Genomic DNA, 14,807 nt, shown 5'->3' with positions numbered 1-14,807 from the left:
TTTGAACTTTCATAGTTGGCTCTGCTGAGGAAGAAACTTGTTTTGGTCAGGAGTGTATGCAGACGTAGGTTCCATCTAATACCTGGTGTCTGATATGCTGAAGGAAAAACTTCATTTTCAAACACAGACCAAAACCAAATTACTGCTGCTGCTGCATTTTGAAAAAAGACTTCTGTATGCAAACTGTTGACACACACATCCCATGAGAAAATGTAACCTAACCTGAACTCAATTAGATTTCTAAATGGAGTCTAAAATTATTTCCCAGGAAGTTGAGATAAGCCACATACTGTTACATGCAAAGTAGATCACAGCTACAACCACTACAAGACTGAAAACATACCACATAACTTCTGTGTTTCCTTCAGTTTTACTGGGGACTACAGACACTTTCCTAATAGGCAGTTGTGTTGTAGGAAGGAAAGGGAATGGAATAGAATCATTTAGGTTGGAAAAGACCTTTAAGATCATCGCGTCCAACCGTAAACCTTACACTGCCAAGTCTACCACTAAACCGTGTCCCTAAGCACCGCATCCAAACATCTTTTAAATACCTCCAGGGATGGTGACTCAACCACTTACCTGGGCAGCCTGTTCCAATCCCAACAACCCTTTCAGTGAAATAATATCTCCTAATAACCAATCTAAACCTCCCCTCGTGCAACTGGAGGCTGTTTCCTCTCATCCTATCACTAGTTACCTTGGGAGAAATGACTGACCCCCGCCTCACTACAACCTCCTTTCAGATAGTTGTAGAGGGCGGTAGGGTCTCCCCTCAGCCTCCTCTTCTCCAGACTAAAAAACCCCAGGTCCTTCAGCCGCTCCTCATAACACTTGTTCTCCAGACCCTTCACCAGCTTCGTTGCCCTTCTCTGGACACACTCCAGCAACGCCTGGAACTGAATCCAGTATTTGAGGTGCAGCCTCACCAGTGTTGAGTACGGGGGGACGATCACCTCCCTGCTCCTGCTGGCCACACTAGTTCTGATAGTTCTGATGCAAACAGTGCTGCAATTCAGAAAACCAAAATCAACAGCCTAGGAATTTACTTGGTGCTCCATATTTTAAGCAAAAGTCAGTACAGTACTGTAGAAGAAAGCGTACAATACCTTAACTGAGATACACTGTTGTTCCTTAAAGATGGAATTTACATGTTGCAGTTTTCAGAGATTTGCTAATCCAGACACATAGTGCCATCAACTAGCTAATCTGTGGTTTGGATTTATTTAGAAATTACTTCAGTTCAAGATACCAACTATGAAGGGTACAAAGTAGCAGTGATTCTGTAGTCATGACACTCCCCGAAGTTTAAACAAAACAAAGACATTTAATGCTAAAATCTTTCCTTTCCCTGGCTGAGGGCAGTAGGGAGGGAGATAGAAGTCTTTTTCCTTGCTTTGTAGTCCTTCATACATGTAATAAGCTTTGGCTTTTTGGATGCATAAAATTGTGAAGGCATGCTAGAACTAGTGTTTTTAATTCTCATGCTGGCTAATTGTAACATTTAAATCTTTAAACAGAGCATGAGGATTAGCTTTGGTAAAGAACATCAGCACAGCAATCATCTTTCAAGCACTTTGCTGCCTGCCCAGGCCCATAGCTCTCTCCAGGGATTTGTGTCCCCTCCACAGATAGAACGTTACTCCAGGAAATAAATTATCAAAGGCATTCCAGAAGACTGGTGGGAAGGGTGGTGAAGTGAGCCTTAAGTTTGCCAACCTTTGTGAAACCATCTACTAGGTTTTGAGGAGTCTTACCTGGTAGCTGTTCAGAGCAAGCCTAATGTGCAGGCAGGTTCCGCTTTGGAAAGAGCAGAAGAGCCTCTGCTGCTGAGCTGTTGACAGTGGCACCCACACTGAAAATATCATTTGGGTAAATACCTGCTTAGGAAGTGAGAGTGAGTTGCCACAATTTCCACCTCCTGAGCAACTGTCCTATTGCATGGGTGCAGGCTGGGACACCTTCAAGATTCACATCCTCTTGATGCTATAACACTTCAGCAAAGCACTTGAGGTGAAGAACATGGCTAGCCAAGAGGTTTGAGCACTCAATAGGGACAGAAGAGATCATTCTGGATTACACAGCTGCTTGGTAACACACACAGGTTCATGAACAGGACTCTCTAGGCACCACCCCGACACTTAGGCTCAGATGCCCACTTTCCTCACACTCTCTGGCCCTGGAAGTTTTCTCTCTCAGCTACAGCACTGCATAGCTTCTGCTGGAGCACGACTCTGCCCTCCTTCCCCTCAGTTAACGTGCAGCATGAGTCAGAAAGGAAGACAGAGAAGTTTATCCCTGGATTCAGAAGCAAACGTCACTGTTTTCCCAGAAGACGGCACAAGAGTGGCCACGCTCCTTCCTTCATGTGCTATTACCCCAAGATTAGGGCAGAAAGCCTGGCTGTGAGAAACCCAGGTTCAAGTCTGTCTTCTACCTGGACATATTTGGTCCATCGTGGCCTCAGTGCTTTTCCAAACAATAGTACTGGCAAGGATTTGTTTTCTGATTTCAGAGAAGAAAGGAGAAAAAAAAACGTCTGCCTACCATTCTTCCACTTGCATTTTTTTGAGGGGACGGAAGGCAGAGAACATGAGCATATCATTCACCTAGCATTCAAGGCCACCTGTCTGGATTAAGGAGAGCTGGGCCGTGATCATTTCTTAGCAAGGAAGTACCTTAGCCTGGAGGGCAGAGCTATGCCCTGCTGTCCCACCTCACACTAGGCAGCAGCTGAGTGAGGACTGCTGAGCCTCTGCCTTTCGAGCTGAAGCAGAATGCACCGAGCCCCTTGGTGAAGCTCCTCCTCGTCCCAGTGTGCTCCACTGCGAACGCGCAGCTGGGAAGGCACCTTCCTACCTTTTGGGAGTTAAAAATTAAGTTGAGATTAAATCCTTCTTGTTACCTCAGATATCACCACCATCGATTACATTTTCAGGCACTTAATTCCGCTCAGGCCTCGCCCAGGGAGTCAAAGCTCCCTCTGCACCATCTCTTATGACTGGTACTAGCAGACAGGTATCAGAGTGGCCAAAGTTGTAAAGCCCAACTGCACCATTAGATGTCTAAAAGGTCACCTTTGAAACCCTTTTAAATTCACGAGGTCCAGAGCTGGTGCACACCCAGGGGTCAGACAAACCATGTTCAATCCCTTCCTTTGTTTGAAGGAGATGGAATGCTTTAATCACAGAGCTATAACACAATAAGGGAGTATTTATCACTGTCTCTAGGGTAGAATCCTCTCACCACAATTCAACAAGAAAAAGAAACCAAACCACAAACCATTCACACATTGGAAAAGGAGTGGGAAGAAAGAAAAACCGCGCTGCTATAAGGTGGTGGGTAGGGCTAGCAGTTATGAAGAACAGACAAATTTATCTTTGTCTAAATTGATGTTTTCAGGTACAGAATGCAACTTTCAGCAAAATCTGCTGTCAGAATTACAGGCATGTTTAAAAGGAAAGTTTAGACATTTGCATTTCATGAGATATTCAAGTCACATTCAAAAGATGCTCACAGCACAGAGGCTTCACTACCACAATTTGGCACTTTCAGCTAGAACAGTTTCTTACTGCAGATTTTCTTGGTGCTCACGTTACTGCAGCATCCGTGAGCTGAAAGAACTGCTATCATATCTAGCTATGACACTACGCTGGAATGCATATAAAGTGCTTCAGAAGCCGCTCTGGTTGCCGAGCATTTGTGAGGGAATTAAAACAGCTCCCCCAACAACAAATATCAGCCCTCCTACAATTCAGGAAGCGCAATACAGAGACTTCCAAGGACTGAGGGTAGAGCATTTCTCTTCTGCTCACCAGCCACATATATAGCAAAACTTCTTGTTCCAAAGTCAGGATAAAAACACTACCAGGAACAATTTATGAATACCTATTTACACAAGATACTTTTCATTAGAATTACAGACTTCATAGGAAATCAAAGTAGACAAAGGAATATGTGCAATTTCGCAGAAGCGTTGAAAACATTCAAACTATAAACATCCTGATAGCACTACTAAAATTCTTAGTTTTACACACAGGCTGATGTTATTCTACTGAGGAAAAACTAAGGTTTTGTGCCACAACTGTAAATTAAGTACAGTAATGTATTATCATTCCGGCAACATAGGTAACACCTGCACTGAACAGTGCGATACTGTTAAATCAATCCACTGATCTATTGAAGATCAAAGTACAAATCTGTATTTTTATTGATTTGGCAGCGTTGCTTATGGAGAAACAAATGCACTAGTTAAACCAGTACATTGTCATACTGCTCCAGTTACAAAAACATCCAGGACTTTCATAGAGCTACAAACGCATCGTACTTCATGATTTTCCTCAAAATGATGATATCCATGTGAAGTAAATAAGCAAAGATACTCAAGTTTGTATCCTTCATTCTGTTACACTGACAAACATACACCACCACTTAATAAATAGAAATGCAGCAGTTCATCCACATAATAGCAAATATTTTTGTACCCTAATCCACCACTGAAGTTCAGTTTGTACAAAACAGTCTTTTCTACAGAGTGGAAAAAAATACCTTCTTCTCATCAAGGTGCAAGCTAAGCTTTGAAACTTAAATGAATGTGCTTTTATTCTTTTCATGGACAATAAGAGGGTTTCATGGACCTTCTGATCTATCTGAAAATGCATAAATTTGGTCACATATGGATGTCTTCGTTGTTCAGGTTTAATGGACTATTTCAGTATCACTGACATTGTGCTTTTACTCCTCTTGAACAATACCGTTCCAAGAGTTATGGAGATCAAATTAACTCAAACGATGACCTTAGAGTTCTAGAAACGTAGAGAGTCCTCATTGTAATACAAGACCAACCTAAAGGAAGAAGAAAAAGATAGTATTTTAGTTCAAGTGTGGCAATAAATCTAAACATCATTAGTTTTCTGCACCTCAATTATGGATCTTAAATATGACCAATTAAAAAAGTTACTTAAAAACTTCCGCCATTTTGGCCAGCGTAGATTAATGTCCCATTATACCTAACAGAATTCAGAAGCTCTTTTGTCCTCCCTTACCTTTTCAGATTCCATGCCAGGACACCTCCAGTTGTACAAATAATACTGCAAATTTCCATCTCCAATCCCAAACTTGAGTTTTTCCAGGAATGTTTTGTTTTCCATTAAGTCTAGTGCATTGAACACATCAAATCCTTTCTGGCAATAGCAAAACATGTTTTAAATTTTACTTTTTATAGTTTCAAATGACACACAAATGATACTTTACACAGTGGCATAAAATATCCAAGAGACTAGGCTAATTAAGTGGGAAAAAAAAAGACAAGGGAATAAACCTTGCCTTTTAATTAGGTACACACACAAAGAAATTTTCCCAATAAAAAGTGAAGTATAAGGCACAACTTTGCTTGAAGATTATCTCCAAAAGTGTAGGAATGTTAAAGCTACTTTCAGGGGTTAAGGTCTGAAGAGTGCCTAAAACATTATCCATTATTTTATGCTTATAGATATGCATTTTTTACACAGTCTCATTTTACACATGGCCTATTCCAGCTAAAGCTACATAAAACCAGTTCATGGTGGTTTTCAGTCATTTATCATTGTTAATGGTAAACATTGTATTTTTGTGATTTTGGTCCTTTTCTGAAATGCCATTGTCTTTAGAACTCCAATCTTTCGCATTACTCTCCCTCCCCTACCAACTCCTCTTTCCATCAGCCTCCCAAATTCACCACTCAAAGAGCCATTTTGCTCTCAGAACAGCCACATAGCCAAATTAGTCTCACGGTTTTGCGTGGCAACACAAACATACTCAAATCCTAACTCACTGTGAACTCTTAACAAGCAACATAAAACCAAGGTCAGTTAAGCCATCATAGTGACAATCATCATCTATGAATAGCTGAATTTGCTTGGGGGTCTGGATATAAAAGTCCATTGATTTGCAACTAACTGCAAGGGAGTCTGACCTAATATCCTGGAGTCTTAACAGCACAAAGGCAGCGCACCAGCAGGACTTTCTATACTCTAAGATAAAAATAAGTTATGCAACAATAATGCTCAGTTACTTAAACACAAGAAGATGGTGAGGAACATTCTTTACTCAGTATAAAAACTAGATGTATTTTTTTCTTCTTTTAAACAAGCACCTCATATTAGGAAAAAAGGGGGTTGAAGAAAAAGAGCATTTTAAGCTCTCCATCAGTTTAGGACTATTTAAAAGAAAGCCACACAGCACAGACAGGAAGTTTAGTAAGGTTGCTCACTACCTTATACAAAGATCATTCTGTGTGCAGATGAAGCTATGCTCAGTTGAATGTGCTGTGAAAACCACACAGAAACAAGACAAATGAGGTGGCAAGGATTTGACACTTGGCATCTAAAGAAGTAAATTCTGAAATATTCCAGGTTAGTAATAGATAGTAACAGAAATCTCAGAAGGCAGGAAGTGGGGCAGAATAGAGACACACTGTAGGTACAGACACACTAATGAAGCTCTGCAATTAAGCACCCAAAATTCAAATAAATGATCAAGTCTACAGATGGAGTTTTAATGCAGTACCTAAACATTAGCAGATTAGGTTCAGGTTAATATCTCCTGAGAGGTAGCTGCTCTACAGACCATTGGAGCAGACTCAGAAGTTAACTTCTTCCCTGTTTATAAGCTCTCTCCTGTTTAGATCTAGAAACCTAGTGTCAGCTTCAACAAGAAAATATGCAGGGTTTTGGGGGGAATTATCCTGCTGTAAAATCCCACTCTCTCCATGCAGAATGCATGGAACCTAAGTGCATAACTCCAAATCTGGGGTTTTGCTTTGGAGATTTTCCTGGTTTTTGGCTGGGATAGAGTCAATTTTCTTCACTGTAGCTGGTATAATGCTGTGTTTTGGATTTGGTATGAGAGTAGTGCTGATGGTGGACTGATGTTTTAGTTGTTCAGTAGTGGTTACGTGTGCCTAGAGTAGTGCCTATACTAGTCAGGGATTTTCCAGCTTCCCATGCTCTGCCAGGGGCACAGAAACTGGGACGGGAGGGGGCACAGGCAGGACAGCTGATCCAAACTGACCAATGGGATATTCCATAGTATATGACGTCATGCTCAGTATATAAAGCTGGGGGAAGAAGGAAGGGGGGGACATTCAGAGTGATGGCATTTGTCTTCCCAAGTAACTGTTACGTGTGATGGAGCCCTGCTTTCCTGGAGATGGCTGAACACCTGCCTGCCCATGGGAAGGAGTGAATGGATTCCTTGTTTTGCTTTGCTTCCGCACACAGCTTTTGCTATTCCTTTTCATTATATTATTATTGTTGTTATTATCATTATTACTATGACTGTTTTGCTTTACCTAATAAACTGTCTTTATCTCGACCCACAAGTTTTCTCACTTTTCCCTTCTGACTCTTTCCCCCATCCCATCCCCCATTCTTTCCCCCATGGGAGTGAGCGAGTGGCTGTGTGGGGCTTAATTGCTGGGTGGGGCTAAACCATGACAGAGGTCAGGCATTTTGTCTTATAATTGCCAAGATTTTACTAAACTTAGTTCTAAACTAATTTTATACAGTGTAATATGAAGATAAAAATAAACATTAAACTGACATGCAAACCCTGAAAGTAACTTGATGAGTTGAATTTGTACCTCAAAATGCATCCTTCGGGAGTAAAAGTACAGAAATGACTAGTGGGTTGTCTCACCTGAGAGACAAACACCCACCCAGCCTTTCGCTCGCTCCTCTCCCTTGGGATAGGGAGAAAATAGAAGTAAGGCAAGATGACATGTGAATCAAAATAACAACAGTTTAACAGAGACAGCAAAAGCTGCATGCACAAGCAAAGCAAAAAGAGGAGTTCAGTAACTACTTCCCATCAGCAGGCAGATGTCAAACCACTTCCTGGAAAGCAAGGTCTCGGCATGCATAATGGTTGTTTGGGAAGATAAATGCCGTAACCAGGAGCATCCTCGCCTTCCTCCTCCTTTCCTTCAGCCTTTATTGTGGAGCACAACATCATATGGTATGGGATATCCCTTCGGTCAGTTGGGGTCAGCTGTCCCTGCTGTGTCCCCTTCCAACTTCTTGCCCACCCTCAGCCTACTTGCTGGGGCTGAAAGAAATAAATTCTTGAGCCTGTGCAAGCACTTTTTAGCAATAGCCAAAACACCGGTGTGTTACCAGTCCTGTTTTAGTCATAAATACAAAGCAGAGCACCATACGGGCTGCTAGGAAGAAAGTTAACTCCATCCCAGCCAGACCCAGTACATTTGTAAACAAAAAGCTGTGAATGGGAATGCATTTACAATTTCTCTTCCCTGGCTTCAGCTCTCCTCACCTACAGTCCAAGTGCCAGATCTGCAAATGTAATTAAGCATCTAATGATACAGACAGGCCCAGCATATACTCTGGTAATCCACAGGTGTCTAAATCCCAGTATTCTAACTATATGGTGATCCATTTAAAATAAAAGAATCACACATCACATTCAGAAAGAAATGTAGACACAGGAAGGTGCAAAGCCTTGCGGATAGACCATGTAATTGATTCCTTACCAGTTCCATCCGCGGCCTAGTGAATGGTGAGCCACTCAGCTCCCTATGCCACACTCCAAACGGAGACCAACATTTATTGCTTTTTCCATGTTGACTTTTAAGAATAAATAGTACTGGTATTTTTAGCCATTTCTGAAAATTATACTAGCCACCCTTCCTATCTTCCTATATCTTAATACTTTTCAGAGTCTGTCTCTGAACTTCCTTTGGTATTATTCTAGAGCCCAAACAATGGGGTTCTGTATTTCCCATGACTCTCCAGGAGTTTTCCTTGCCAAATAGTTATTCAACTCAATACTGCTTTTAGGTCAATAAGCCTCAGCAAGGAGTTCATGTCACAGATATCAGCTTAGCTGCAGCACTACACAAACATGGCTGAGACAGACAAGTTGAAGACTATGCGGCTGCTTTCTTTGCAGCTTGAGGTCTGAACAGATACAGCCTTACAGGCCATCACTGGCTTCATACAGGATCAACACAGAAATCCCCATGCCATGTGCAGTGCAGATTGCTCTGAACATGGTCAGCTAGAGCACTGCTAGCATTTGCTTGCATTGAGTGCTCATCTCGTAGGGGAAATACCACAAGCAGTGTGGCAGCAGCACTCAGCTAGCAGGGGCAAGCTTCAAGCATGAGGAGCAGAAAACATGCCTGTACTCTGGAGCATGTTGGGAATAATTGCTAGAATACATAATGTGGACTGGATGAAGCCTGTGCCCTGCCATGTATGGCCAGGGCTAAACGGGTCTCTGAGAATTCATTCAGAGTGCTGGGATGTGCATCACCTGCACAGCTCCATATTGTCATTGCTGTTTGCACTGCACTTCCATGAAACCCTGATAATGAAGGGCTGAGTGTTAGTCTTCCATCAGACAGCACTAAACTCTTGGAGTTCTTATGTTTAAAAACTTCATTTATAGTATCTTCCCTTCCATTCAACTAAACCAACTATCAGTATTATTCCATGCACGAAGGTGTTCTTAAAAGCTACATGACATCATCTACAGAGCTTTACAGGCAGCAGTTAGTAACAATATGAAATGAGGAAGCTTCCACAAATAAAGTTTTACATTTTGTAGAAACAAAAAATAGTTTAGGCAAAAAAAATATATTATTTAATAGAACTTAGTAACTCATCTCTGGGGGAAACTATTTTAGTGATACTTTCCATTCTTCTGGTACTTAGCGAAAATAGTCATCAGCATGGTCTTGGATGTTTACACACTTCAAGCTATTACAAACACTTGAGCTTCATGCACTTGTCATTCCCTAGCATCGCTCAAAGTAAAAAGGAAAAACAAGCATAATGTTTTGTATTTTAATATATATATAGTATATGTCTCATCAACTGCAGTCTGTGCTGTAGACAGTAAAAGAAAACAGAATGCAATGGCATGGATAAATTGCTGCCATTCTTGCTTTGCCACCACTCCTAAGAATATTTTTGTGAAAGAAGGAAAAAAAACCCCTCAAAACTTACCAATTTAGCTATAATGAGTGCATCATTCATTAAGTCCAAGAGGGGGGTCTCTGTATGAATATTGTAAAAGGAATAGGCAGCTTTGAGGCTTTTATGAACAGGATGGTGCATCACTGTTGAAGGTAATGTGTAGAAACTCAGGAAGTCTGTTAAAATACCATTTGAGCCCTACAGGAAAAAACAAAGTCAATTAATAAGAAGTAACCACTCAGTTATTGGTTAGTCTAACATGGCAGTTCTACAGAAAGTAATACATGCAGCACAGTTTTACACGCTGTTAAGTATTATGGTAGAACAGGTAATCTTGGCTAAGATTTGAAGAAACTGAATTCTTGCCAAGAATGTGTCTATACATCAATAAGAGACTGAAGGCTGAAAGGTCACTTCAGAAAAGGAAACAAACATTTAGGTTTTTCTAGTCTATTACACCAATAACATTTCGACAACCAATTGTCAAAGCACTTCCGTTTGTTTCCCAGACTTAGCCTGCTATAAACAAAGCTAACAAAGCACACTTCCAAAAAAAGTATAGAAAATGTTTTCCAGTTGAATTTATTTTTAAAAGAATGTTTTAAAAATCTGATGAAGTCCACATTGAGGAATAATTTTCTAAACTTTCTAAAACCAGAAAAAATATACTGTGCTGGTATACAGAGTGTATTTAAATCAGCTCTAGTGATTATTAATCAACAAGCACAATCCATTTGCTAGACAACAGTGCTAAATCACATTGAAATTCTAATAGGACCAGTAGTCATCAAAAAAGGTACTTATACAGAAATGTAAAGTACCCTACATAAACTTTCTTAATGTTTCACACCCCTAATGAAGTTTAACCCTCTTCAAGGATGTAGATTAGTAGGAAATGGGAAATAATTATTACATGGGTTGTGACTGACATGCTGAGCACAAAAGAACGACCCAGATTTTCACTCCTATTCAGATTGGGTCTCCTGATATCTCCAAGAAGATAAGGCAAAGGAGACACACAAATGCTTGTTCTTGCTTGCTTGCTTCATTTTTGAATGACTGGTGCCCACTATTTTGAGCTCAGTGAAGGACCTCACATGGATCCTTAAATTGATAGTACTTCTACAGCAAAAAATAAGACAGTTGAACACATTGCATGCAAAAAAGCTATTGTCTTACAGCAGGTACAGATTCTGTAGTAGAGATAAACTAACAACAAACAACAGAAAAGTTATTAAGTCACTCACTAAAATCAGTAAGGACCATGAAAATATTAATTCAGGAATTTGTATTTTGAGGTTTTAGCTCTGCATGTTACAAAGATTACTTAAAAATCTGACACTAACTTCTCCAGATCACACAGGTCTTAAAAAGATTTTAGGCACTAACAAACCTACATTTTGTATAGTAAAAAACTAGTTCAAGAGACAGTGTAAAACAAGCAATGAAGACCGTGCTGTTCAGTTAAAATGGCACTGTCAATGGCACAGTCATGATGATCCTGGTGCTTGTGGACTCTTCTGTAGGCTTCAATTCACCAACAAAGCCAAAAACCAACCCAGGGAGAAGGGAGGGGAGAAGGAGAGGAGGTGGAGAAAGGAGGGACAATTAATTAAATTAGACCATGGAAGAGTCCGTCGAGCACAAGACCCACTACAGAGTAAGCAGAAAGCTAAGCTTGGACAATGACAACCAATGAGCAGGACCTCTCATCTCCAGCAGCAGTAAGTTTCTAAATTCAGCTGAGACTCTTGCACAGTGTAGGAACACTGAGCTTCACAACCTGCAGCTTCTGTGAGGAGCTGGTTAGTTTAAGGGTGTTAGTGCTGATCACTTTCAAACAACCTTATCACTTTAAACAAAGTAATACACTATATAAATACGATATCTACAACTCATTTAGTATGGACTCAAAGGGAAGAGCATATCTTTCTCCACGAGCTTTATCACAGCTATTCCAACCATGTCTTGGAGATTTCTAGTCCAAATGCTAATCTATTCCTGCACTGCTTATTTTGCAAGAGCGTTGTGACCAACAGGTTGGAGGGTGGGGGTGCTAGGGTGGGGAGAGAAGAGTAAGTGGTAGGAACAGATGATGCTTTCCATTTTGTTAGTGGACAAAGATTATAATTTTCAAGATAATTGAACTCCTAGCTGACAGAAGCTCACAACAGCGCCAAGGGATGTTAACTTTTACTTCTTTATTTTACATATACTTGTGCATAAATATGTATATATACACATACACACACACACATATATAAATAGATACACATATATATCACACAGAATCACAGAATGGTAGGAGTTGGAAGGGACCTCTGGAGATTATCTTGTCCAACCCTCCTGCTTGAGCAGGGACACCTAGAGCAGGGGGCACATATATATACAGACACACTCTTTTACTTGTAAAAATATATTTTACTGAAGTAGACCATCAAAAAACATAATTCCTGCAGCAGCTGTCCCTAAAATTGGTCTTAAAAATAAAGACCTTTGAACTGGTCTATGGCAAAGGAAATTTTTTCACAGTGAGGACAGTCAACCATTGGAATAATTTCCCCAGGGAAGTGGTTGATTTGACCACACTGGACACCTTCAAGAGTCATCTGGACAGGGTGCTGGCCCATCTTGTCTAGACTTCGTAGAGAGGTTGGACTAGATGATCCCTGAGGTCCCTTCCAACCTGGGATTCTGTGATTCTGTGAGAATGACACTGAATTCAAACAAATCCTTATCTCAGTCATTGTATCATTCTTCCTTTTTTTTAGAAAAGGAGATTTGAAGACCACTGCTTATAATCATGTCATATCTCCATGGAAAAAAACAAATGGAGGAATGCAGGTGGAAAGGTTGTTTTTAAAATATGCAAGGTTCTTTGCTGTAATATTTCCAAGACAGGGATATTTTGAGATTTTGAAATACTTCTTTAAGATATCCTGTTGTAAGAGCATTGCAGTTTATCAGAAGCAAACATCTTCTCGTTAGCAGAATGCAATACAAAGAACAAAGCTTGGAGTCATGATATCAAATTCTAGCTATAGCACATGGTTTTCATACTGTCCACATTTCAAAAACTGGATGCTGATATCAACTTTTGTAAGTGACATTCACATATACATTCATGAAGTAGTTAGGGCATGTTTTACCTCTACTACGTAAGTGTCAATAATATGATCCCGAGGCAGGAACCAATGGGCTACCTCTTCTTCATCCATCACAGGAGCAAGATTAAACTGTTTCAAGTAAGTGTTGATTAATTCTTGTACTGCTTTAGTATCTTTTTGTTCCATTGGTCTCAAACCTGAAGTCTTTGTGGCCTTGATGTAACAAAAGAAATATAAATGTTACAGTGTTGAAAGGAAAACTGCATACACAGCAAAGGCTGAAAGTAGGTTGCAGAATCACTCCACTTGCTATAATGCATTCATTATTAGCCTACTTACCCCAGCCACCTAATTCATTATGCTATTTTACAAACGGCTTTCAATCAGAATTCCCTCTCTTCTAATTATTGAGACAATCTGGGGTACTACGATCTTTATATTTCATTATTGAAACAACTTCATTTCTCCAGAGAAAGAGATACCACTACCAACAGCCTAGACTTCATGCATTTTGCATTTTTTTTTAGGTCAGTCTTTATTTCTTATCTTCTTCTAAACTACCTAGGGTCCAGACAGAGAAACAAAACATAAAGCAACTTGCATATCTGAAGTTAATCTGAAGACATGAACACTTGCGATTCAAACTTATGAGAATTACAGTCAAGTTATAAACCAAAGTCAGCTGATAAGGTTCAATCAGAAATTATTTAACAAAAAAATTCCACCTATTCTTAACACTGCAAACTCGCTTGCTAACTCAACTTTCTATACAGGCACAACTGCTGTTCCGGTAACAGGAAAGCTTCTCGTAACTTACAGCTGCCTGAAATGCAAAACCTACAGTATTTTAACAAATAATGTTATTTATTTGACTTCAAGCATCAGAAGAGGAAAAAATTGCTTTCTAGTACTATGCAATTAATGTTTAAACAAGCAAAGATGATTAAAGTTTTCTCCCAGCTTTTGTTAGCTTTCCTGAATATTTCCTTTTAGGGAGGCTAAGGCTTGCTCTTTACAGAGCTCATTTATCTTGCTTCATCCATCTGAGCTACATCCTCGGGCACGTATCACATTAATCATAGCGAAGTCAATTGCAGGAGCAGCCAGGTAGAGACTTGATTACTGGAAGCCTGAAATTAGTGCAGCTGATTACGCTCTGCTCAAAAGGCATTATTCTGGGGGAGGTATTTATTCACATGCTCTGGGAGTCAGCAGCCAGATGAAAAATCAAGGCATGTTTTGCCACAGCTCTGGCTTGTGTATTACATTTTAGCTTTCCTGCTTTCCTGAGCAGCCCAGGACTATGGTTTGCCTCCACAACAGCACATCATCTAGATTTTTAAACGTCCTGAATCTGTAAGAGTATTCACCTGACTCAGCAACATGACACTTCCTATGCCATATTTCATTCATAACCTCTTTATGAACTATAATATGAAAGATTAATTTCTGCTCCCTCCAAGATTTCATCCCTCTTATAAAGCCACACACTGGAGCAGGATGGGAGGAAAAGCAGCTGGGCTGGAACATCTTCATCCCCCAGCAATGCTCTGAACAGCCACCAGTAACTTCTTATTTGCAGCCCCAGAAGTGATGGAAAGTGTACAGAACTGGGCTAAAATTTGTTTCTCTGCTCCACATATCAAGCTGCACTGGGCATATACTCATGCAATTATCCTGGCTCAGGATATCAATCAGTCAGGAAAAGACATACAAACATGCT

At 40.3% G+C, this 14,807-nt stretch overlaps 1 protein-coding gene across 2 annotated transcripts in view; it reads right to left on the bottom strand.

Moving 5' to 3' along the window:
* Positions 1-4,186: 4,186 nt before the first annotated feature.
* Positions 4,187-14,807, bottom strand: part of NMT2 (N-myristoyltransferase 2) — a 38,859-nt gene continuing 28,238 nt past the window's right edge. Inside the window, exons 9-12 of one of the 2 annotated variants that reach the window (XM_075082748.1) lie at positions 13,127-13,297; positions 10,008-10,175; positions 5,046-5,183; positions 4,187-4,845 (exon numbers count right to left, since the gene is read on the bottom strand). In XM_075082748.1, coding sequence (XP_074938849.1) covers positions 4,825-4,845; positions 5,046-5,183; positions 10,008-10,175; positions 13,127-13,297 — 498 coding nt within the window. In that variant the 3' untranslated portion in view covers positions 4,187-4,824. Of the gene's footprint in view, positions 4,846-5,045; positions 5,184-5,209; positions 7,969-10,007; positions 10,176-13,126; positions 13,298-14,807 lie in introns of those variants that run through there. The other variant, XM_075082749.1, reaches the window with a different exon arrangement.

Source organism: Phalacrocorax aristotelis, chromosome 2 (assembly GCF_949628215.1).
Source record: "Phalacrocorax aristotelis chromosome 2, bGulAri2.1, whole genome shotgun sequence".
Classification (NCBI taxonomy): domain Eukaryota; kingdom Metazoa; phylum Chordata; class Aves; order Suliformes; family Phalacrocoracidae; genus Phalacrocorax; species Phalacrocorax aristotelis.
Note: the sequence above shows the minus strand (reverse complement) of the source record. Positions and strands in the feature narration are given on the sequence as shown.